At 41.7% G+C, this 25,076-nt stretch overlaps 1 protein-coding gene across 2 annotated transcripts in view; it reads left to right on the forward strand.

Annotated features, from left to right (window-relative positions):
- LOC102447394 (sodium-dependent neutral amino acid transporter B(0)AT3) overlaps positions 1-25,076 on the forward strand; it is a 36,222-nt gene that overhangs the window by 3,965 nt on the left and 7,181 nt on the right. For both annotated transcript variants that reach the window (XM_089776449.1, XM_006137062.5), the window contains exons 2-9: positions 8,460-8,600; positions 12,046-12,183; positions 14,751-14,932; positions 15,266-15,376; positions 20,942-21,054; positions 21,537-21,665; positions 22,449-22,605; positions 24,227-24,431. In XM_089776449.1, coding sequence (XP_089632575.1) covers positions 8,460-8,600; positions 12,046-12,183; positions 14,751-14,932; positions 15,266-15,376; positions 20,942-21,054; positions 21,537-21,665; positions 22,449-22,605; positions 24,227-24,431 — 1,176 coding nt within the window. The remainder of the gene's footprint in view (positions 1-8,459; positions 8,601-12,045; positions 12,184-14,750; positions 14,933-15,265; positions 15,377-20,941; positions 21,055-21,536; positions 21,666-22,448; positions 22,606-24,226; positions 24,432-25,076) is intronic.

The following is a 25,076-nucleotide window of genomic DNA, read 5'->3' on the forward strand; positions in this document are numbered from 1 at the left end:
AGACAGGATACTGGCTAGATGGACCATTGGTTTGATACATTGTAGCCATCCTTAAGGCCTTATGAACTTGGTTATTTTATTATTTAAAAATGAACCAGAATATTATTTTTCAAATGTGCAATAGCAGCACTTAGCAATAACATTTAAAAATCACTAGTGTGGCAGTGATCGAGTATTTTTTCTCCAATAAAGCATCTCCTGACATGTATCAGAGGGGTAGCCATGTTAGTCTGGCTCTGCAAAAGTGATGAGGAGTCCTGTGGCACCTTATAGACTAACAGATTTATTGGAGCATAAGCTTTCATGGAACAAAGTAGGTCTTTGCCCACAAAAGCTTAAGCTCCAATAAATCTGTTAGGGTATGTCTACACTTGCCCCCACTGCGAACTAGGGAGGCAAATGAAGCATACCGAAGTTGCAAATCAAGCGCGGGATTTAAATATCCCATGCTTGATTAGCATATTCGTGGCCGGTCGCCATTTTAAAATGCCGGTCGCCGATTTAACTTGCTGCGTGTAGACACGGTAGTTCAATTGGAAACCCTTCCCTCGAATTAACTGTTACTCCTCATACAATGAGGAGTAACAGTTAATTCGAGGGAAGGGCTTTAAATCAGACTACCGCGTCTACACGCGTGGGGATGTAGGAAGCAGACAGGGCAGAGAGTATTACAGCCCCGAGTGCTCAGCAGGTTGAGGGGAGGAACCTCTCGCTGAGCAGGCAGTGGACCAAGTCATTGCCAATAGGGCCCTGGGCTGGGACCCAGTGGAGTGGGAGAGCCCAGATCCCCCATCCTCCCCCGCTGCTGCGCCCCGGAGGCCAGAAGGTCCTGCAGACCTGAGGACTAGGCCAGAAGGCCATATTTATCCCACAAGGGGGGACTTTCAAAGACTGAGCCAGGAGGCCCTATTTACCCCAAGAGGGGGAACTTTCAAAGACTGTGCTGGAAGGCCGTATTTACCCCAAGAGGGAGAATGGGACTTTCACAGACTAGGCCATGATGAGGGAGGTCCCGAGCAAGGGGCAGCACCCCTCGACACAAGCCTTGTGTATTTTGTTCCTCACTAATTTAAACGTAATTAGGACAGCCATGAATAATAGGGGTACGTCTACATAGCAACATTATTTCAAAATCACTAGCGTGATTTTGAAATAACTTAGTCCACGTCTACACAGCAGACAGTTATTTTGAAATAATATCGAAATACTGTCAAGGTGGAGGACTTCTTACTCCGACTCCTGTAATCCTCATTGTACAAGGAGTAAGGGAAGCCGAGGAAGAGTATTCTATTTTGAAATAAGTGCTGTGTAAACGCTCCCAATTTCAATTTCAAAATAAGCTACACAATTGATGCAGCTATATTTGTATCTTATTTTGAGTTAAGCTCTGCTGTGTAGACGCACCCTAGCAAAAGAATTATAAACTTGAACAAATATCAGACAAGGCATATTGACAAAAATAATTGTCATAAGACAAAAGGCCCTAAACTTATGGGATCTTCTCAGGAAAACACATTAAGATAGATACCTCAGCTTTTTTCTCAAGGCCTTTGAGTGATCTGGGGATTAGAGGCCAGTAAACCTTATGGGTGTATCTGGTAAATTGATTCAAAAATTTAAAAATAGAAAACAAATGAGAGATTATGATATTGATATAATGTTTCTGCAAAGAGACATTGAATTTAACTACTGTTAAAATTCTCTGAATATATCAATTTAGTAGTAGATAAAGACGAATCAGTGAACATAATAATTTACCCTTTAAAATGTACTTGACAAAGGTCCCTCAAAATAGGCTATCAAATAAATTAAATAATCATGAAATAAATGATTAAGAAGTGCACATATACGGCTAAGAGAGGAAACAAAGGGCTTGTTTGCACACTGTGACAACATGTACTAGAGGTATATGAATTCTAAAGCCCACCAATGTGTTGCACATTAATTGACCCATGTAGAACCACCTGATGCTCACTCTCATTAACACTGAAACTGTTCTATATTAATTCAATGGTGAAAAATGCACAATAATGCACATTGAAAGGAAAAAAATATACCCCTTAGAAGTTTCTAAAATTAACAGTACCAACTCTGGAAAGGGAGCAGGGCACCATTGCAGACAGTTTAATGTGCAGTTGTATCAAAAAAAGAAATACGATATCAAGGTTCATAAGCATGGAGAGCAGTATGGAAAATATTATAATGCCATTACATAAATCAGTGGTACAAACTCATCTTGAATACTATTTACAGAACTCTTTGCAAAAAAAAACCTGTTGAACTGGAGAGGGATCAGAAAAGGTTGAGAAAAATTATTAGGGTCGTGGACAAACTTTCATATAAAGAGTGATTGAAAAAGAGTGGATAAGGGGCATAACAAGTATATACAATAGTGAACGGCACAGAAGATTTGTTTGCTGTCCAATAACACAAGAACAGACAATGAATGAAATTAAGTGGCGACAAATCCAAAGATGACAAAAGGAATTACTTTTTCATATCAAGTGCAAGTAGACTGATTGCCACGTATGATTAAGGGCAAGAACTTAATAAGATTCAGAAAGGAATTAGAAATTTTATATGGTTAACAAGAATATCCTGAGTTAATAGTTAATGCTAACAAAATTTTGAAAGAGTTATAAAATCCTATTTTTCAGGGTTTATCAATCTCTAACTATTAGGGATTGCAATTAAACTTTATTTGGGCGTGCATATTTTGTTAGTCTTTAAGGTGCTACCGGACTATTTGTTGTTGTTTAAGTTTTTCCAGTTACAGACTAACTCGGCTACCCCTCTGAAACTTTGGGAGTGCAATTATCCGACATCTGCCTACGGTGGGATTTTTAGCACTTTCCTATGAAGCATTTGGTATTGATTGGTCACTGTTGGAGGCAAGATATTGAACTGGATGGAACATTGGTCTGATCAAGACTGACAATTCTCAAGTGCTTATGTCCACCCTGCACATAGCAGCAGTTAGAATAAAGAGGTAGAGTGAGAATGATATTTTAAAAAGCAATCTAGAAAGATTGAGATGCTATGAAGGAAATGATAGGTCTTGCATTGCTCCGTGCTTACAAAGTTACACCAGTGCAAAGCTGGAATAAAATGATATCATGATACAGCAATTTACATCCACTTTGCACTGTTATACACAAAGTTGCAGCAGTGAAAAAGCTAAACCTTACTGAGCAGTAATCAGCACTCTGTATGTGAAGCCCCAGTTTGGTTACCTTAAGAGAGAGAAAGTCATGAGACCAGGTGACATGGTGTGGCCTTGTGCAGCACCTGGACTTGCCTTGCTGCTCCTTCTGAGGTGTATCTGGGGACTTTACAGGCACTGTGGCTCGTGAGTGTCTCCTTCCTGTTCTCCATGACCTTCGTCCCCTTTAGATTATGAACCCTTCATACCCCCGATAAGGGATTACACAAACTATGAATTTCTTGTGACTTCAGAAACTCCCAAAATGCTTTATTCTAGAAATTAAAAAAAAATGAGTAAATTTTGAAGAGCATAGTGGGAAAAAAAGATGGCAATAAGGTTAATCAAGACAAATAAAGACTATGGCTTGATTGATTTAAGTCTTGTTAATTTCAGGCTAGATAGTGACTTTGTGTGGGATTTTCCAAAGCACTCAGACAACTTAGTAAACAAGTCCTGTTGACTTGCAATGATGTAGGAGCACAAATTCCACTTAGGTACTTTTGGAAAAATCTCATCCTTCAGATACAGACCTGAGCAAAGGATGCACCAGGCCATGATAAGCACTCCAAAGCATTGTGCCTTAGAGCCAGTCTATACTGGGGATATCTGTGCCAATCTAGGTTAACCCCTGCAAGCCCCCATTGTAACTGCAATGTACCTGTGCAGTATACTCTAATTTGAAACTGGTATAGAGAGGCCCTAAGATACAATTCTCTGCAAGGCATAAACTACAATCCCACTATCATTTCAGGTTTGGAAATCAGAGGCTATATTTTCCCTTATCTCTAAGCACGCTACAAAACAAGAGATAAAAAGCAAGAATGTATTTTCGATTAATGTCAATTGCTTCCCATCAGACCTCTGAACCTTATTCATGGCAATTTGTGTTACTAAGTAACTTGGGTTTAACACGTTCAAGCTTAATACATTTGCAATCACAGTGAAAACCATAATATCTGCACTGAAACTTTTATCACCCTCTGTCGTTACTGATTATTTGGGTTTATTGCCTGTGTTAAGTAAGTTATTTACCTCTCTAGGAGGAATGGAAATGGATGGTGTTTGCCAGAGTTAATAGGAGGTGAAAAGACAGGATCCTAGGCAACTGGGATTGTAAATAAATGATTTTTAAAGAGCCTATTATGTACTTGGCATTTACAACTGACATTCAAAAAAGGTTTTTTTAAACAACAAATACATATAGTGATTTGGAAAATATATAGGACTTAAAAAGAAGTAGCCCATTGAATAGCAACTTAGTGCAGTGTTTTATTCCTGATTATGGACTACTATGAGTATTCTTGCCTCAAGCAAAGATCCTCCATAAGAGATTTTACAGGTCATATTAACTATTACTATTGCACCTAAGCCCAGGCATTTGACCTTACTGGATGGATAAGAAACAAAACAGGCTGCCTTTCTTGTAAAGAGAAAGTTTAATTCTGCTTAGTATCATCTCTAACTTCTTGAAAGTGCAAACCAGCCCATCATCCAGATCATTAATGAAGATGTTGAAAAAAAAACCACACCACAGGGCTGACCCTGCACTCTGCTTGATGCCAGCTACTAACTAGCTATCGAGTCATTAATCAGTGTCTGTTGAGCCAGATGACCTCACCAGCTTTCTATCCACCTTACAGTCCATTCGTCAAAGCCACACTCCTTTAAATTACTGCCAAGAATATTGTGAGAGACCATATCAAAAGCTTTGCTGAAGTCAAGGTTTCTCACAGCCACTGCTTTCCACATATCCATAGAGCCAATTATCATAGAGGGCAATCAGGTTTCTCAGCCTGAATCAGGAGGCCTTCCTTGTTGCACCCTTCTCCTTGGGCTTCCTACTGATATCCCACTTCTGCATTTACTTCAGGGTTTAGCTCACCATCAAAACTCTCCTTACTTGCTCACCAAGCCTGCCTGCAAAGGTGCTCTTCCACCTCTTTGTTAGGTGGATTCCATCTCTTCCTAGAACAACATCCTGTGGGCAAAGAATCCAAAGCCCTCTGTCCCACAGCACCTGCATATCAAACATTTTTCTCTACAATTAAGTAGTCCCTACCTGGTCTTTTTTCTTGAAACAGGGAAGATGGACGAAAACATGACTGACATCTCAAACTCCTTTATCCTTCGTACCAGAGCAATCCATGGGCAAAAACATAGCCAGCACCTGTGATAAACCTGCTTGCAGGATCAGTCAGGTTTGTGTAGAGGAGAGTGTTGTGTGCAGGACCCCTGTTTTATTTGTTACAGAAGCTAGCAGGGGAATACTATTTGCAGGTACTGCAATGTGCAGGTTTAAGCTGGCTCAAAGCCCTCTACCACAGGGCAGGAGACATTAGACACAGCCCCCACTGAATACTGAGGGAAAATGAAATAAGAATGGGAGTGAGATAAACAGTGAAAAAAAACCAGATATACAGAAGGGCACCTAGCAGATAGGACATCTTTCCTTCACAGCACCCACTGCTCTGCAAAGGTGCTTGGGAGGGAGCAAACAGCACTCAGAAGAATTCTGCCCAGATACATAATTGGATAAAGTACCAGAAATAGACTGTAAAATCACAAAGCACCCCCCATCCAGCATCCTCCTCCTGGTGTGATGGATAGTTGTCTTGGCCAGTGCCGGGAAAAGGTTGACACAGGTCCTGTCACTTTGTGGGGCCATGGATGGGGTGTGCCAGGATCAGGAGATGCAGGAAGAATTCCAGTCAGAACCTCAGTAAATGGTTCTGGGAAAGCTGGGAAAGGGACTGCAATATGATATACTCTGCATAGGTGTGCCCCAGGGGACCCCATTTTGGGACTGTTGTGAACCACACAAACTTCGTGCTCATAGTTCATAGAGGAGCCACCAACTAATAACTCAGGCAGGCCATAAGACCAGAATGGAGCACAGTCTGGCCCAGTGGGGCTGCTCAGCCTCCTTAGGTGGTGACAGGTACTTCCACTTCAAGGGATACGAGTGAGAAAGCGGATGGTGTGAAACACAAGCTCATGCAGGTGTCGTCTTTTGCCTGGTTTGGAGGTGCACGAGTGTCTTGGCGAATGGAGTCTGCTTCCAAGGGTTTTCCCCTCAGCTCACCAGCAGATCACAGGGGAGTGCTCATTCAGACCACTGGTTTACATCTTTGCAAGTTTTTTGTAATATATCAGTTTTTTTAAAAAAGAAATATCTATTATGTGGACTTACACTGATACCAATCTTGGTCACTAGTAGGACTGGACCTTCTAGATCTACTGCCCAGACATGTGTCATGTTCAAATTATTCCATTGGTTCAAATAGCAACCTACGACTGCTAGCGGGGCTTCTCAGATGTTTGCTGGTAGCAAGGGAATTGAGACTTGGTTTCCATTCCAGTATCTGGAGAGGTGCATATTTGAATGGACACTGCCACTTTTCTCTCTGATGCTCTTCCATTTTTTTACACAAACCCCATCCTAGATCACATCTGAGGCTCCCCAGCTTCCTCCCGGCATCCTCATACCAGTCCTTGTTCCCGCACCTAGTAGTAAGTCCCAGTCAGGGGGAGCCTTCAGTCTCTCTGGGCCCTTGAGCAAGGAGGGAGGGGGGAACCAGCTCCACACCCTGAGAAAGGGCAGGGCCTAAGGCCAAAAGGCCAGAGCTCAGGCTAGCCTCCCTCAAAGCATGCCGGCAAGACACATTTCTCCCCAAAGCAGGGGAGGCATTTTTGCTGAAGCTTTCCACAAATATTCATAGATTCCAAGCCTAGATAGGAACACTGTGGTCCTGTAGTGTGGGCTGCTGTAGAACATAGACCAGCAAGTGTCCCTGAACTAATTCCTGTTTGAGCCAGAGCATTTCTAAAAAAAAAACTACTCTTGATGCCAGAGTTACCAGTAATGAAGAATTCACCACAATCCTGGATAAATTTTCCCTCGCACCTAAATTCCAGGCTGAATGTATCTAATTTCAACTTCCAACCATTGGATTTTGGCATGCCTTTGCTAGATTGAAGTGCCCATTAGCAAATATTTGTTCCTTGTGTAGGCATTTTTAGATTGTGCTCAAGTTACCCCTTAGCCTTCTCTTTGTGAAGCTAAATAAATAGATTAAGCTCACTAAATCTATTGCTGTAAGGTTTTCTAACCTTTTAATCATTCTGACAGCTTGTCTCTAAACTTTCCAAAGCCTCTGAGGCAGGCTTCCGGCATGGAAAATGTCCAACCAAGTGGTTGAAGTTGGCAGAATTATAAAATTGTTCTCCCTGCCTTTAATGTCATACAGCATTTCCTCACCCCTCACTGTTTCCAGCTTCACAACATAGTAGTACTAGTGCAGAGGGCCAAGCATGTTTCACATCTTAGATAGTGAAGGATGGGGAGGAAGGAGAATGACTGAGTCCAAATCTGATCCTGTTTTCCAGTGCAACAATTTCTTCTTTCTCCCTGATGCAGTGTTACTGCTCTTCTTCCCGATAGATTTTAAATGGATCTGATTCAGGCAGGTATGCTCTGAGCATGCATGCTTGTTCAGGCCCTGCAGGTGAGATACACCACTTTGAGGTTTACATATCCAGGTGCCTAGAGAGAGACACCAATGTATGTGGCCAGCAGCAAAAATGTAGGCATGCAGGGTTCTTTACTAGCAGAAATTTAGGCACAAGGTAAGTTCAGGTACCTACAGGATTCAGCAGCAGCTGAATAGGGTATTGTGAATATGAAGGACATGTAAATGCTAGACTTAGGTACCTATGTCCCTTTATCTTTTACTTTCTTTCCCTTACTATGAAAAAGATCTAAGTACGTGGGATGCAAGGTGATCTGGAGGGAGCGACTCAGGTGGGGTAAAGAACTGAACAAGGGTCAGGCTTGATGTGAGGGAAATTGGAGCATGGGGAGAAAAGGCACTGGCTAGGAGGTGAGATGAGGGTTTTTGCTGGGGAGGGAGGAAAAGAAGAATAAGCAGTGTTTGCTGGAAAGGGAGATTGAAAGTTGAAAGGAGAAATGGAGGGAACAATTGAGGATATTTAGAGCCTTATGATAAGCAAAAACAATCTCTGTTGCTAATAGGTGTATGGGGGGGCGGCGTGGCACTAAAAATCTTGGTCCTTCCTCTTAACTAAATTGCTGACTAAATAATCTGACCCTCTGCTTGTACAAGGGGTATAGCAGTTGGGCCACTATCTGATTTTGGCCTTGAATATTACTGTAATAAAATATAACAGGCAGCAACCAAGAATAATGTTTGTGAGATACAGAGATTCCATGACTTAACTATGTTTATGTTCCTAGGGGCATTCTTGATCCCATACTTCATAGCACTTGTCTTTGAAGGAATCCCATTGTTTCATCTGGAACTAGCCATTGGACAGAGCATGAGAAAAGGCAGCATTGGTGTCTGGAATAACATCTCGCCTTATCTTGGAGGAGTTGGTATGTTTCTCCATGTTCTTTGAAAACTAGTTGTTGATAACAACAAGTGATTACAATGAGGTAACAAGAACCAGAATCAATATTGTCTAGGGGACTGATTAAATAACTGAAACAACTGCTTCAAACTCCAACCCAGAACAATACTGGGTCAAGGAAACTAAAGTTTGATCTTCCTAGATCACATTCTTCATCTTACCCATTCACAAGCACACAGGACTTCTCTCCAACATGAACCTCAAAACCGCAAAGGACAAAGTTACATAAAATAAAATCAGCCTAGTGGGGATAAAGTAAATATTTTAAATATGTGTTAAAATATTTCAAGGCCGATGTGCCCAAGAAAACCCTGCTTGACTCCCATGGGGCTCAACTCCACTTTGGTTCCCTTTCACTCTGGGGAAAAAATAATGAATCAGGAATTAACCACAGAAATATCACCCCTTTATCAATGCAGAGACAAACCCTTAATTAAAAACAGGGGACCCTTTAAGGAGTCACACAAACCTCTTCCATCCCTCCACAAAAACAGAAAAAGAGGACTATGTACAAATCCCCAGCATTTAAGCATATAGAGGAATTATTTCTAACACAATTATGAGTCTGAACTGCCTAGCTCCAAACTGGGTACCTTCTGCAGGCCACTGGCATTTGGGTGTGGTGCAAACTAACTTGGGTCACTGCAGCATCACCTGTGGCATCCATCATGGTCATCTCCATGCTGGTCTGGACCCATACTAGGCTCTTCCTTCAAACTGGCTGTGACCAGGCCCCTGAGCTGATCTCCTAACCTTGTGTTGCTCAGACTGCATTTAGGCCATCTCCAGCTGGATTTACTAGCTGAAAACATAAACCTCCACTTTATGTAGGCTGAACTGTACTCTGCAACATGCCAGGGTACAAGCCAGAGTAATTAATAGCTATGCCCCTGCTGCCCTGTAACCTGGAGTGCCCTTTACAATGCCTTGCAGCTACAGCCTTCAGCCTGGACTGTTCACAAAGAGCCTCTAACATGTAAGTCACACCCAGCTATGACTGTGTGTACTGCAGCCAGCCAACCACACCATGGCTCTCACTAGCCTTGGTTATGCTGCTGGGGGACCTCAATATACCCCTGATGCCCAGAATCTTCCCTTGAAATGTAGCCCTTGAATGGCACAGCTGTCTCCTGGACAGTACAAATAATATGCATAACATTTGTTACTCTAAGTGGAGTTACCCAAGTGCTTCAACTTGAACACCTGGATTAGATAAAACAGTAAAACAACTTTATTAATTACAAAGAGAGTCCTTGGTGGAAGGCAGCTCTGGAAGGGGCGGGGCCTTGAGCTGAAGGGACTGGGACCCAACTCCTACAGACAGCCTTTCATGGCCTCTAATACTGTGGCTGTGCTGGCCTGGAGCCCCAGGCCTTTTTAAAAATCATTCAGAGCCAGGGCAGCTGCTCCTTTTACTCTCTCTCCCCACCTGTCAGAGGGAAGCAAATGGGTGGCTGCCCTAGGGCCCAGTTGCAACTTTAAACATCAGTTGTGAACAGGCCGGTACTGTGGCAAAGAGTCAATGAGGAAGGATATTCCCTACTGTTTTTTTCACCTGTTTGAACTTTGTTTTCCCATCCAGCTTGATGACTCTGTTTGCTGCTTTAATTTGCATTTAAGCAAGCACACATTCCTTTGTTGAGGACAAACCTGTTGGCAACTTCCGTGTAGGCAAGGCTATGGGGTTTGGAACACGTATTAGCACCACCATAGAAAGGAATCTTAACGTCACATACAACGTTGCCGCAAACATTTTACAAGGATTATGTTGACTAGCAAATTATGAACTTTTAAATGGCACCTCACAAGACATGCCTTGTACAGAATTGGTACAGTAATGTGGAGAGTGTGAACACAGGAGTCTATTCTGTCACCCACACACAATGACAGATGGGAGCATATTAAGCTACTACCTGTAATGTGCAGACAGCAGCAGGATGGTCCAGAGGGATTCCTCTCTGCCTGCAGCACTAAACACGCACTCTTTAGGCATACATTTCTTGTCACCCACAGAGCAAGCCTTAGGCATATGCAGCTGTGTAGGGCACCACTAAATTTGGGGCACCAGTGTGGTGGTGCCCAGTGTTGCGTATGCCAGCGCCAGCTCTGGTAGCCTTATCCCCTGGCCACCATACCCCCATGGTCTGCGCCCAGCCCCCACTCACCAGGTGGTGGCAAGTGGTACAGGCACAGGGCAGAGGACTCTGGAGAAGCAGGGAGTGCCTACGCAGCTGGCAGGAAAGAAGTTGTACTTATTTCCACTTAGTCTGTTTGTCTTTCTCCTTTTCCCAGGGGAAGTGGAGAATTTGACAAAGGTTCTCATTGGGGATGGTGGTACTTGTATTCCCTTCAGGCCATAGCGTATGAAGTGATGGAGCAACTGAGTTGCCCAGGCAAGAACATAACTCTGAAGATGACTGTTTTGGGGCCCATTTAGAAAGAAGTCTGTATGGTCTTCCCAAGGAGATGCTCTCATATTTCCCCAGCCTTCGGAGAGCACTCAAGGGGGATAAGGCCATTGCAGAGAAACTAAATGAACTATTTGAATCAGTCTTCATGGATGAGGATGTGAGGGAGATTTCCCCAACCTCAGCCATTCTTATTAAGTGACAAATATGAGGAACTGTCCCAGACTTAATGTCAGAGGACTTTTATTCTAAAACCTCATCAGAACCAAATGGCATTCACCCAAGAATTCTGGAGAAACTCCATTGTGAAATTGTAGAACTACTCATTGTGGTATCTAACTTTTCATTTAAATCAGTTTCTGTATCAGTTGAATGAAGGATACTTAATGTGATACCAATAGAATTTCTATGCTGTCACTTCCACGCACTCCTACATAAACACTTCACAGTCCTCTGCACAGAGGCAGCAGCAAATCATACCTGGTTTCTCTGCTACTAATGTGAAATGCTGTCATGCATAAAAGCTGTGTTCTGACTTTCACCTTGCTCCTGCTTCTGAATGGCTGCTTCTGGTCATCTGCATTTTTTCCAGACCCTTAATTTATTCCACACCATCCCTTTTCTCCTCCAACCTCTTCATTTTTTATTTTTAAAGATATTTGTTATAATCCATCTCCTCACACAATCCTTTCTTTCCTTCACTACTACAGAATAGCACCCAGAATTTGAAACGTGATTCTAATATATTCACCCCTGGGGGAGGTTTCCTGTCTGGGTTGTTGAGTAATCATAATTTTGATTATATACAGGGGAGACCACCAGCACAGCCTACCTAGGTTCTTTTTCAAAACCATCAAAAGGGGGAAAAAAGACAAAAATATGTACACGAACGCAAATAAGAGATGATGGCAGAAGCGGCATAGGTTATTGGGTAAGGGAACTGAGTGTTGTAACAGCTTATTTAAATAATATGTTTAAACTGAGCTTTTGTTTATTCAATAGGTATTGGTTCACTGATGGTGTCATTCCTGGTGAGCTTGTATTATAACACCATTTTAGCGTGGGTGATGTGGTATTTCGTTAACTCCTTCCAAGAGCCCCTTCCTTGGAGCATTTGCCCATTAAATGGGAACAGAACAGGTAATTCATATTGCAAGTCTTTTGTCATTATTGGTGTTAAGGGGATTATAAGTGTTACAATCTCTTTTTTTATTCCTATAAAATGACATTAAGTCTTAGAGTGTACCGATTTTTTAAAAATAGCTCATTTTAAAATCTACTTGTTGAGAGACGGTGACTCAGCCCTATATGGTCCCACAATGATGGAGACTTTGCTCCCATTATCTCTTTGCAGACAAATAACATTCCCCCACATGACAGCTAAGGCAAGGGATGAAAAGTAAGTCTGTGCATTGGCTATTTCTGCTTCCTATTGAGCAAATGGACAGGAGAGCCATGCAGTGCCCAGCATTGACAGGGGATCTTACAGCTATCCCATGTAAGATTTTGTTATGAGCTACTTTCCCTCAAGGTTAAGGGGGAAGTAGAGAAGGAATTGGTATCTGAGACCAAATTCCTTCCTGGTGAGTACAATTACACACTTCCTCTTTCACAGGACTGAAATCCTAAACAAATCCCCCAAATCAGGATACAACACGGAACTGGATTACCACTGTGCCCCCTTAGCTCTCCAGACTGGGCTGTTTTTTCATTAGCAACAAGCAGCAGATCCCTCCAGGTGCTGTTATCATTTGGCACAACATGTGGAGCCCCACAACCAGCTATACTGGATGAAAACTCCCAGAGCCTCTCACAAATCACATAGAGAAAGACTCCCATAAACCTCCCAAGTCCCCAGGCATGCATTCCCAGACTATTCCATCTTTCTTTCCCTCATCAGAAGCTTGACCAGTGTTAATTTATCACCCAATCCACCCTTCCCTCAATGTAGAGAGGCCATACACCAGCCTTCGTAACCTGAGCTGGAATTTCCCAAAGTTGGGTTTTCCCGCCTAAAAGATGTGTTCTTATTCAAGCAAGGATTGTTCTGAAGAAGTTCTAGGGCCTGTGTTATATGGGTCAAATGAGCGGATTATCACTGTAGTGTCTTACGTGCATAGGACCTCTGAATCTATATTAGAGAGCCATTTAGCACCCTATTTGCTTTCCCTGAAGGTACTTGTGCACTAACTCATCTCTTAATAAAGAACTCAAGCTATTTAGTTGAAGTCTCACTGTAACGCATTTTATCCAGTCCTCCAATAACTCATGAGTCTTGCCTGCACTCTCTTCAGTTTTTCAACATCCTTCTTAAAGAGTTAAAACTAAAATGTTAACACAATATTTCAGTATCCATCTCCTCAATATTGTATAAGGAGGTGAAAAACCACCTTCCTATTGCTATTCACTACTTACCTGCTTATATATCCAAGGCTCACATCCAAGATACCCATTTTGGCATAGCAACACCCTAAAATCTCATGTTGAAGGCAGTGTTCCCTCTCAGCTATGGGGCAGCACAGCTTCACAGGGACTGGTCAGCCTCCCCCAGTCAGTCAGCTCCACGTAAGGAGTCCTGAGTTTCTGACTGGGTGGAGCTGATTAATCACTTGTGAAGCTGTGCTGTGGGCAGCTGAGAGGGAATACTGATTGAGGGCTTTTCTATTGTGACCCCTAATTCTCTCTCATCACACTGGCTAACAAGGAATCCTAAAAATCAGTTTTCCGAGGCATTCCAGTCATATCATTATCAGAAACACTGCATTCAGAGACAAGTGGGTCTTTACAAGAAATCTCATCAAATAAAAAGGTTCTTCTAATCCCAAAGGATCACACACACACACACACACACACACACACACACACACACACACACACACACACACACACGTCAATATACAACTCAGCTCTTACCCAACCATCACATTGTTGCCCATTCTTTAGTATCTAAATCTAAAGGTTCATTTAAAAGGGAAAAAAGGGAGCGTGAACAAATGCAAATACATACAATAATTCAGTTTTGCCCCAGCCAATGTGTGTCATATTTTTGGACTTGCCAGAAAAACCCACTTTTGTTCCACAGGACCAACCACTGGTAACAACTGTGTAGAAATACCAGTAGTTAGTGGAGCACCAATTGGATACTGCTGCCCTAACGAAGACTGCAGACTTGGAAACCAAATATAATCTCACACTTTATGTGCTGCTAAACATTGGTTTCAGATCTATGGCTCCTCGTATGGCTTTCACAAAGTGAACTGAATGTTGCCTTCAGCTGAGGAGTCCCTCAGTGTCAGGGAATCCACCAATGGCAGGATGACCAGCACTCCCTCCCCGCTTCACAGCCTTTAGCATAGATTTACTGGGAGGCATGGGCGTATCCTCCTCAGCTCTCTGTCAACCCTAGCTGCTGCATTATTCCCATGTGCAATTTAGAATAACTCAAGGCTGCTTAAAACTAGTCCCACTGACATTAGTATAAGGTGGCTGAAAAGTGATATAAAGCCTCCTTCTGTACACTATCTAGATAAGGATCACAGTCCTTGATCGTTTAGTCTTGACTAATATTTCAAATTTCCAGAATAGCTGCCTGTCTTCACAAATATAAAATGTTGCTTCATAATTATTGATTCCACATGAATGGAAAATGAGATATTGTTTAGATCTTACACTTGCCAGTTTAGTAATAATCATACTTTTCTTTTTAGGGTACATCGAAGAATGCCATAAAAGTACTTCAGTAAATTATTTCTGGTACAGGAGAGCTTTAAACATAAGCTCCGATATCACTGACAGTGGAAACTTACAATGGTGGTTAGTTTTGTGTTTGGCTGGTTCTTGGGCAATTGTATATATTTGTATCATTCGAGGAATTGAATCTACAGGAAAGGTGAGTAAATACAGAGATAATGACCTAGACAAGTTAACTTGTTGCTTTCTCTCTCTTGTCCTTAAAGTACTGGATTTCATCTTCGTGGGAAATACAAAGACAAGGATGTTCTTTCAAACCCCTAATTCTCAGCATAGAGTAAATATCCCCAAATATTCTTTAGGGAAATTTTTTTTGACAAACAAATTCTGTAATTGGTCATACTGCTTCCTTACACATGTCATATTTAGAATATGCTGCTTCAATAAATTGTGCTAGAATGAGATGTTGTAGGAACTAAAATAACCTCTGTAGACTTTGTGGTTTATCTCACTTTTCTTATTTCCATATTAGGCTATTTATGTAACAGCCACATTTCCTTATCTGGTCCTAACTATATTCCTTATTCGTGGGCTCACTCTACCAGGAGCCACTGAAGGCTTAGTGTACCTCTTCACACCTAATGTAAGTATCAGTGTGTGTAGTATTCAAACATATTTTCTAGTTATACAGATTTTCAAATATCACTTTTCCCAACAACTTCCTATCCAGTACTTCATCTAAGCTCTTTTTCAGTTGAAGCATCTGAATACATCTTAGACATTGATAAGAGTGAAAGAACTAAATCATGTTACAAAGCATTTTCCTATACTTCGATAAAGTATATTCTTAGGTATAAGCATATTATGGAGCCATCTTTAGCGAAACCATAGTTAAGGTGAAGTTGAGTTTTGCACTTAAAAGACTGATTCACTCTCTTATGAATAATGTGTATTCTTCTGAAGATTACAGCATTTACTGAGTAAAAAAAATTCGGAATAAAAAATAAATAAATTTAGGAATTAAAGGTTAATGGGAACCCCCCTCCATTATTCCTCACAATAGAAAGCTTCTTCAGCAGATCCTGAAAGAATCAGGATTTACTATGAAAAACTGCCACCCAGTAAATCCACAGCCCTCAGTTAGGAGTCCAGGTTCTCCATGCATTGGGAGTTAGATGCCTAAGCAAGGGATTCTTAGGGATTCTGAACCTAGCAGACTGTGTAGGGAGCAACGTTCCCTCTAATTTTTCCATCCGTGTATAGAATTAATTTTGTTACGTGCACCAACATCAAGAGAATGTCCACAGCTGTGCACACCACCAGTAGAAACAAAAACACTTAAATTATATATATATATATTACAAATTACCATACAAATAATTACTCCAGCCAGGGCAAGTTAAACGTTTTAGAACTAAAGCTTCAGAGGGGTAGCCGAGTTAGTCTGTACAGGATAAACTTAAAAAACAACAAATAGTCTGGTAGCACTTTAAAGACTAACAAAACATGTAGATGGTATCATGAGCTTTCTTGGGCACCATCCGATCATCTGAAGAAGTGGGCTGTGCCCATGAAAGCTCATGATGCCATCTACATGTTTTGTTAGTCTTTAAAGTGATACCAGACTATTTTAGAACTAACTACTCAAGGATTAAATTTAAGTACTGTATAAGAGAAATCAAATTCTGAGATGCACAGACCAGTCAAAAAACTAAAGTAAAGGCACAGTGAAAGAATAAAATTAAAGAAAACATATGTGCAGGAAGTATCACGAGATGACAACAACAAAAGTATGCGTTGGTTGAGAGAGAGAGAGAAAGACAGAGAGAGAGAGAGAGTGAGTGTGAGTGAGTGAATGAAGGGGAAGGGTATAAGAGATACACCTTTAAGTCAATTGGCACTCACCACTTTGAAGGTTACTTGAGAGACAGCAGCAGCCGCCAGCAGCTCCATCCCATTCCTGAGCCCAGTCCTGTTCCCTCCGCCAGTCTGTGGAGATGGAGTATGTTGTCAGGTGGAGGGGGACACCCTAGCATCAATGCAACTCTCCCAACTCTGCGCAGAGAGAGGGAGGGTCCCAGGAGCTGCTGGCCAGGGGCTCCCAGGCAGAAGTCAGGGCAGTGCAGCAGCAGTGGGAGGAGCACCTGAAATGTGCAACACTTGATGGAATGGTGGACACCCAAGCAGCATAGAGGGAATACACGTAGGGTATGTCCACACTAGGGGATAAGGTTGAATTAAGCTACACAACTTCAGCTATGTCAATTGTGTAGCGTACATCAAAATAGCTTAACTCAGTTTTTGGCACTGTCCACATAGCAGGAGGTCGAAGGAAGAACATCTTCCTTCAACTTCTCTTACTCCTTGTAAAATGAGGTGTTGGAGTAAGAAGTCCTACAGCTTGACATTATTTCAGAATAATGGCTTGCAGCGTAGACACACATTTCTTTATTCCAAAATAACACTGCTGTGTAGACGCACCCATAGAGAGCCACCTAAGCTAGCTAGAAGTATAATGCAGAGGAACAGTGTGCATCTTAGGACCCAGATCCTCAAAGGTAGATAGGTGCCTAAGTCCACTCAAGTGTGTTTTAGGTTATTCACTGATGCAGAAAGTGGTGCCTCTCTGTGCTCAGGATTCTCAGCCATGAACCCACATACACACCAGCCAGGCCCCAAAATCCCAAAGACAGCTCATGCTGGCTATATTTTGTGTGGGTTAGGGATGCCCAGAGCATGCCTGCTAGACCAGGCCTCCCAGGCAAGAGAGGAGAAAGCCTAGATTAAGAATTGCACAAGAGTGACGCTTCCTAGCAGCTCCTCCAGCTGCTGGAAGTGTTAGGATCTAGACAACTTTATGCATTCCCAGTGAGGGAAAACGTGGGATTAGGTACTGAAATGGTGAGGTGGCATCTGAACAATGGTTTTGTGAATGTCAGTGGTGCCTGAACATTAGACATCGTTCCCTAAATCCCTTTATGTCCCAGAGTGTCTCTGGATTCTCACAACATAGAGGGCAATCATCTCCCCTATCTGCAGTTATGGGTTTAGTCCCTTTAAGAAGAAATGGAAAGGGGGCAGCAGTTTATGAAAAGTAAATTATTATTTATGAAAATAAATGGCAAAAGTGACCATTAATCCTGCATTCATTTCAAAATCCACCCAGGCCATCAAATCTCCTGCACACGTGGGCCAAGAAAGGCAATCTAGTCAATCCAGGCATGTATACAGGGTCCAAGGAAGTCCAAGAAGCAGGGGGAATTTGGAGGGGGTAGACATAGAGTAATGTGGGGAGCTGCAACAAGGAAAGGGACTTCAGAGGACAGAAGGGAGGGTGAAGTTGGATTACACTTTGGCTATTTTCTTCTGCTCTGGCTAAGAAGCTAGTTGAAAACCAAGTGTAAAGGGTCCATATGCTTTGAGCTGCTCCATAATAGGCGTAAAGCAGCTAGGGTGCACCACTACATATGACCATAAAAGTTAAAAGTTAATACTTCACAGCTTCAAAACATTAAACTAGCACTGAGTTTCTTCAGTATTTCTGTATGGAATTGTATTTGAAAAACAAAGGCCACATGCAGGCAAATACTATTCAGATGTTGATAAGGTTGAGCGTATGTTTTAGCAATGTAATATAAACTACATTACAGGGATGTTACAGCATCTTAGAACTGAGCAGTATAAACGTTAACGGGCTTTGGATCAGGCCCTTAATTAATACGCAAAGTATTTTAAATTCATATCGGCAGAGGAATATGGTAACTATGACACTTCTGTCACTCTCACAGAGAAATAAGAATTCATCTTTATAGAACTGGATAAACTAGACTTAACAATCTGTTCAGATCAGTAGCATTGGAGGACAAAAACCTATTTAATCCTTTTCTTATTAGTGAAAATAACGACTATAAGAGCTTGTACAGCAAGATACATCTAATTCTTAACATTTTCAAATTTTATTTATATAAAAATATATAAATACAGCACGTAACAGGGTTCACTCTCCTCTCGTGAGCACCTTTTACTCTAGACAGCTTGGAGGAGCTCTGTATTGTGCAAGTTACATGGTCTCTCTCATGTTAAAAAGTTTAACTTTACTGGATGTTCTTTAACATCCTCAATAGCTATTGCTGGAATAGAAAATGTTATCATCATATGATATAACTAGATCTTTCAGCCTTTTTCAGATACAGAATATATATATATAGTTTTAATATCTTCATCCTGTAGTGGCCCTACATCAGTGTTCTGATTCCTTTCCCGATATACATTGATTCCTGTTTATAATACAGGGACTTTGTTAGCATCCCAGTGCAGTGGGAAGAGTAGCTACAACATCTCAATTCCATCCCCTATATGCCACCACATTCAGTTCAGTGTTTGTCGAGTCCTTGTTATGACCCAGTTCTGTGGCCAGGTTCTCAATAAATAGTCTCTGCCCTTCTTGATAATAAAGAGACAAAAGCCCCATGGCTTAAGTGGTACTAGACAACATCAAGGGTATGTCTATACTACATGGCTCTGTCGTCAGAGCCATTTAGATTAGTTTACTAGACATACCCAAATGAAGCGGCAATTTAAATAATCGCTGCTTCATTTAAATTAAAATGGCTGCCGTGCTGCGCCAATCAGCTGTTTGTTGGCACAGCGCTGTAGTCTGGACACTCTGCGGTCGACATCAAAGGCATTTGTCAACCTCCCCCGGTATGCCTTGGTCCTTGGTTGAAGTCCTTGGTTGGAGAAGATAGAAGAACCCAGGCCCCACTCCACTCAGGCTTCTAACTCAGGACCATTGTTTAGGGCAGCCAAAACCAATCGTTCTCTACCCCTAGCTGCTCCATGAGGTACTTCTTACCCTCTTCTTTTCTAAGAGTGCGTGTACACAGCACCCTAAACTCAAAATAAGATATGTAATTTGCATTATGCAAATTGCATATCCTAATTCAAATCTATTTCGAAATAGGCTATTTTGAAATTTGGCACATCTACACAGCTCCAAATTTGAAATAAAACACACTATTCTGAGCCTTTCCTTATCCCTCATGCAATGAGGTTTACTGGGATGGAGAAATAGTGCTCCCTTTTTTTGAAAAATATTTGAAATAAGAGGCAGCTTGTGTAGACACTGGGTAGCTATTTTGGGGTACCTCTGGTATCCCGAAATAGCTATGCAGTGCAGACATATCCTAAAGGCTCCTCCATCTTCTTGCCCTGCTTCTCCCCCTTTGGAGAATTGGCTTCTCTAGCAGTTTTTCCACAGTCTACTGGAGAGATCATATACCTGCAATTCTTCTGCCTCTCTGGCAGTTCCTTTTCTTCTTAGGAGTTCTGGATCTAACTGAGGTGCTTTCACAATGGGTTAGTGCTTCCCTTCCTAATTAACTACTTCCCAGTTTTTTAGTGAGTTAACTATTCCCAGATGAGTATGAGCTGCCCCATTCCTCTCTGTGGCACCTGTCAGAGCACTACCTCCCCACTGGCATTGTTCTTAACCTGACTGTTCATGACTTCTTTTATTTCATTCTTCTATTAGCTTTCCTTTATCAATTGTTTGCATTTCCTAACTTCCACTTCATCTTCATTGTTGTCAATTTCCCTCTTTTCCTAATTATCTCTTTACTTTGCATTGCTGCTTTCCTTTCTCTGAAATTAAGGTGCTTTCTTAAATGATAAAGCGCTGTTATGTGGCTGTGGCTATTTGATGCTGTTAATAGTTTTAAATTCATGGATTCAAGAGGCAGGGAAAAACGAAATCACTTTTCTCAAAAAAAGCAACGGAGGTTAAATACAATTTTCATATACACAGTCAGTGGCACTAGCAAGACAATAGTGAAGAAGTTTGATTTCATAGATTCTACAGTGGTGAGCACCATATACATAAATAGGGAGGAAAAAGTATTCATCAAAGTTTATTAACTCCATGTACAACAGTCACTCAGAAAAACTGTTATGCCATAAAATATAATATCTATACTGCCATACCATTTTGAATTGAGATCTTAAAAATTAACATTTTCAAATCCTTACATAATGGGCCTTCAAATTATATGGCTTTACTGAAATATATTGGTATTCCCTTCCATTTTTCAGCACACTTAAGTAGGATCCCCAGTTCATGAACCATGGAATGAACTATGAGAACAAAAGTAAAAGACAACTGAACGTTTGAAAGCAAGTCTAATATGCACATCCCTTGCAATTGTTTCAGCTGAACATTCTTAAAAATCCACGGGTATGGCTTGATGCAGCCACTCAGATATTTTTCTCTCTCTCTTTGGCTTTTGGAGGACTCATTGCATTCTCAAGCTACAACTCACAAAAGTAAGTATGTTTACAACTTCTACAGATTAGATTAACCATTTGTTGCATTTCATTATGTTCTTCCAACTGTCAAAAGCAGCATTAATTTGTGATATTTGTAAAGTATCTCATCAAACTTTGATCATCCAAAGGCTCAACTATGTTCACACTATACATGTGTGTTTCACATAGATTAGAAGATGGAAAGAAAAAATACTCATTTTAAACTTAGGGGAAAAAAAGATGAAATTTTCCTAACTATCCCTATTTGCAAGAATATTGTAAATTTTATTTCTCATAAAACTTGAGTATAAATTTCATTTCAGGATTTACATTTTTTGTGATTTTTCCTGTGGGTAATACATATGGAGCAGACAGTCCACTATCTATGTTCATGAATTAAATTGTAGACTAGTGACTAAAATCTAATTATTTTGCCAATATATAAGTTGAATAAACCCTATCATGTTATGCAAATCAATTTGTATGTGTTCTCTTTCTAGAAATGACTGTGAGAAGGATGCTGTGACAATAGCAGTTGTAAACAGTATGACATCAATCTATGCCTCCATCCCAATTTTTTCTGTTTTGGGATTTAAGGCAATCACTGGTCATTGGGACTGCCTGGACAGGTAGGACACTTGGATTTTTCAGATGCTGGATTTTTCAGTGCAGCCTAAACAGATAACATGCTAGTGCAGAAGGAGATCCAGAGAACAATTTTTATTGAAAGGAGACAAATTACATATAACTAGGAAATCTAACAAACATGTTTATGGTATATACTCATTAAAAGGTCATTATCAATAATGATCAGAGGAGGTATTAACAACACACAAAACAAATACTAAAACACTTACTCATTATTATTCTTTGCTTATTTGTATTACAGTCGTGCCCAAAGGCTCCGGTCAGGGATCAGGGTTGACTGGTTGGGGGTGCTATTCAACTACACAGTAAAATAATATTTCTTGTCCCAAAGAACTCTTAGGCTAGGTCTATGACCAAACATATCAAATGGCTCTGACAACATGTGGAAGTGGAAGAGAGAGAGGACAAAGTAGCAGTAATATGAGCATGTTTTTACACAAACTAGTATACTGTGTGTCTGCATCGACAGTCTGCAGATGGGGTTTGTATTTGAAACTATAAGCCATACTGTGATAATAAGTTTCTACAAATATTTTCCCCATAATTATAACATTTAATGTTCTGTTATGAATGTTGTATAAAACTGAATAGAATTATTAATATTTTAAATGTATATTGTATTGTAAATGTTGATGATAGCTAGGTGAGTGCAAAATAGACGATGAGTCCCTGAAAGAAGCTTCTGTAGCTCTCATCTAAACAGGTATCTGATCAAATTCTTGTACACTAAAGTAAAGTACATAAGTATGTATTTTCTCTGGCAGGAACATTATCAGTATTATCAATGAATTTGATCTTCCGGACCAAAGCATTCTGCGGGACAATTATACAGCCTGGTTAGAGTTTCTGAACACAACCCATCCCAAAAAAATCGCTGGTCTCAAATTGAGAAATTGTGATCTTCAAGAATTTCTTGATCAGGTATCGTATTTGAATGCTACAAAATAACCTTTTCCCAAAAATGTTATGGACTGTGATACTTGTTGCTTTCCTAACGCAGAGGTTCTCAACCTTTTCAAACTAATGTACCCCCTTACGAAGTTTGACTTGTCTTGCTTAAGTTTCCCCAAGTTTCCCCTCATTTAAAAACTGAATGCTTCCTAAATCAAATATCAAAATACAAAGGATCAAAGGACACTATTTTTTAAACATTGTTTACTTTCTAATTTTTAACCATATAAATATAACATAAGTAATCTGGAATATAAGTATTTTACTTACATTTCAGTGTATAGTACAGGCAGTCCCCGGGTTACGTACAAGATAGGGACTGTAGGTTTGTTCTTAAGTTGAATCTGTATGTAAGTCGGAACTGGCGTCCAGATTCAGCCGCTGCTGAAACTGATCAGTTTCAACAGCGGCTGAATCTGGATGCCAGTTCTGACTTACATACAGATTCAACTTAAGAACCCCAGGCGTCCCTAAGTCAGCTACTGCTGAAACTGATCAGCGGCTGATGCCAGGAAGCCCGGGGCAGGGGCTTCCTGTAGTCAGCCACTGGTCAGTTTCAGCAGCGGCTGACTTGGGGATGCCTGGGGCGGAGCAGCTGGGGTGCTGCTGGGTTGGTCCAGTAGCGCTGCCGCTCCTCGGTGCTACTGGACCAACCCAGCAGCACCCAAGCTGCTCTGCCCCAGGCGTTCTGATTCAGCCGCTGCTGAAACTGACCAGCAGTGGCTGAATCAGGACGCCTGGGGCAGAGCAGCTGGGGTGCTGCCGGGTTGGTCCAGTAGCGCCCAGAGCGGCGCTACAGGACCAACCGGCAACGCCCCAGGTGCTGTACCACAGGCGTCTGGAGCAAAGCCGCGGAGCACGGGGGCAGCGGGACAGCCTAGACGCGCCGTGGCTGTCCTGCTGCCCTCGGGCTCCACAGCTTTGCTCTGCTTTGCTCCCCGTCTGCAGACCAGAAGGACGGGGAGCAAAGCGGCAGAACACGCGGGCAGCAGACAGCCCAGACGCGCGTCTGGGCTGTCCGCTGCCCGCATGTTCCGTCGCTTTGCTCCCCGTCCTTCTGGTCTACAGACCAGGGGGACGGGGAGCAAAGCAGAGCAAAGCTGTCTGCTGCCCGCGTGCTCCGCCGCTTTGCTTCCTCTCCCCGGTCTGCTGGAAACCAGGGAGAGGGCCCCGTTCATAAGTGTGGATCCGACGTAAGTTGGATCCGCGTAACTCGGGGACTGCCTGTATATACAGTAGGATAAACAAGCCCTGCTCTTTCCCAATCACTGCTGCTGCCACACACCAAGCCCTCCAAGTAATCCCTAAGGTCACATGCCTGGGGGGATGGGATGTAAATGGGGGGAGAGGGCAGGGCAGTAGCGTGAATGGGGGTAGATACAGGCATGCCCCCCACCCTGGACCATCAGGTCTCCTGGACCAGATTGTGAATATGCTCCAGCCTACAGATGGCTTATGGTCTGGGACTTTGAGACCCCTGATCTAGACCCCTCATGAACAAGATCGGTATGTGCAGTATAATGCTATATGTTTGAAAAATAAATCGTATTTCATTATCATGTGTGATGTTATCTGTTTGTGAATTCTGCAGAGTGCATCTGGAACTGGCCTGGCTTTTATTGTTTTCACTGAAGCAATTATTCTGATGCCTGGCTCACAGGGTTGGGCGGTCCTCTTTTTTATAATGTTGTTCAGCTTGGGTCTTTCATCTATGTTTGGAAACATTGAGGGAATTTTGACTCCCCTCTCGGAGGTTCGTATTATATCTAAATCTGTACCCAAGGAAGTTCTATCAGGTGAGCAGGTTGATCATAATGACTTTCTTCATTTTATTTTTAGATGCTAGGCTCTTTATTAAGTTTTTCCAGGAAACATTTTATGGGGAATTAGAAAAACTTGCAAAACTGCCTCGCAGCCACTTCAGAATACAAATGAATATACTAGTTGTGAGTTCAGCACTTTATCAAGTCTCTTTATCCGAGGCACAGTGTACAGATCAGATAGTATCATTAAGGCAGGAGTTGCCTAATGGTAATACCGAGTCCTTCAGATTTTTCCTTAGCTTGAGTCTTCAGAAAAATGGTTGTATTATTGTTAGTTTTCATATGTAGTTTCCTTTTGTAGAAGCAAGTAGAACAAGCATGTTTTCTGCCTTCACCTCTCTAATTGAAGTCAATTAGTGAAGCTGAATTGCTCTCCCAGAACTGTGCATAGGTTCTGTAGCAGGTTTAATTTGGCTTTCCTCACTGGAGTTTTAAAGGGATTTTAATCAGCAACTGGACCGAATGGACAGAAAGGACAGAATGAAGGCTGCTTTCATAGCAAGCCAAGACCATGGCAAATTAAAACAATACCTCTGGGTTTGTGTAATGTCCTTCCTACCTCCTAGAGCAGTGTTTCTTAAACTTAAAAAAAAATTGTGTGGCATTCCTTGGGCTTAT

The sequence above is a fragment of the Pelodiscus sinensis genome, chromosome 2, assembly GCF_052426305.1.
Source record: "Pelodiscus sinensis isolate ZL-2025 chromosome 2, ASM5242630v1, whole genome shotgun sequence".
Classification (NCBI taxonomy): domain Eukaryota; kingdom Metazoa; phylum Chordata; order Testudines; family Trionychidae; genus Pelodiscus; species Pelodiscus sinensis.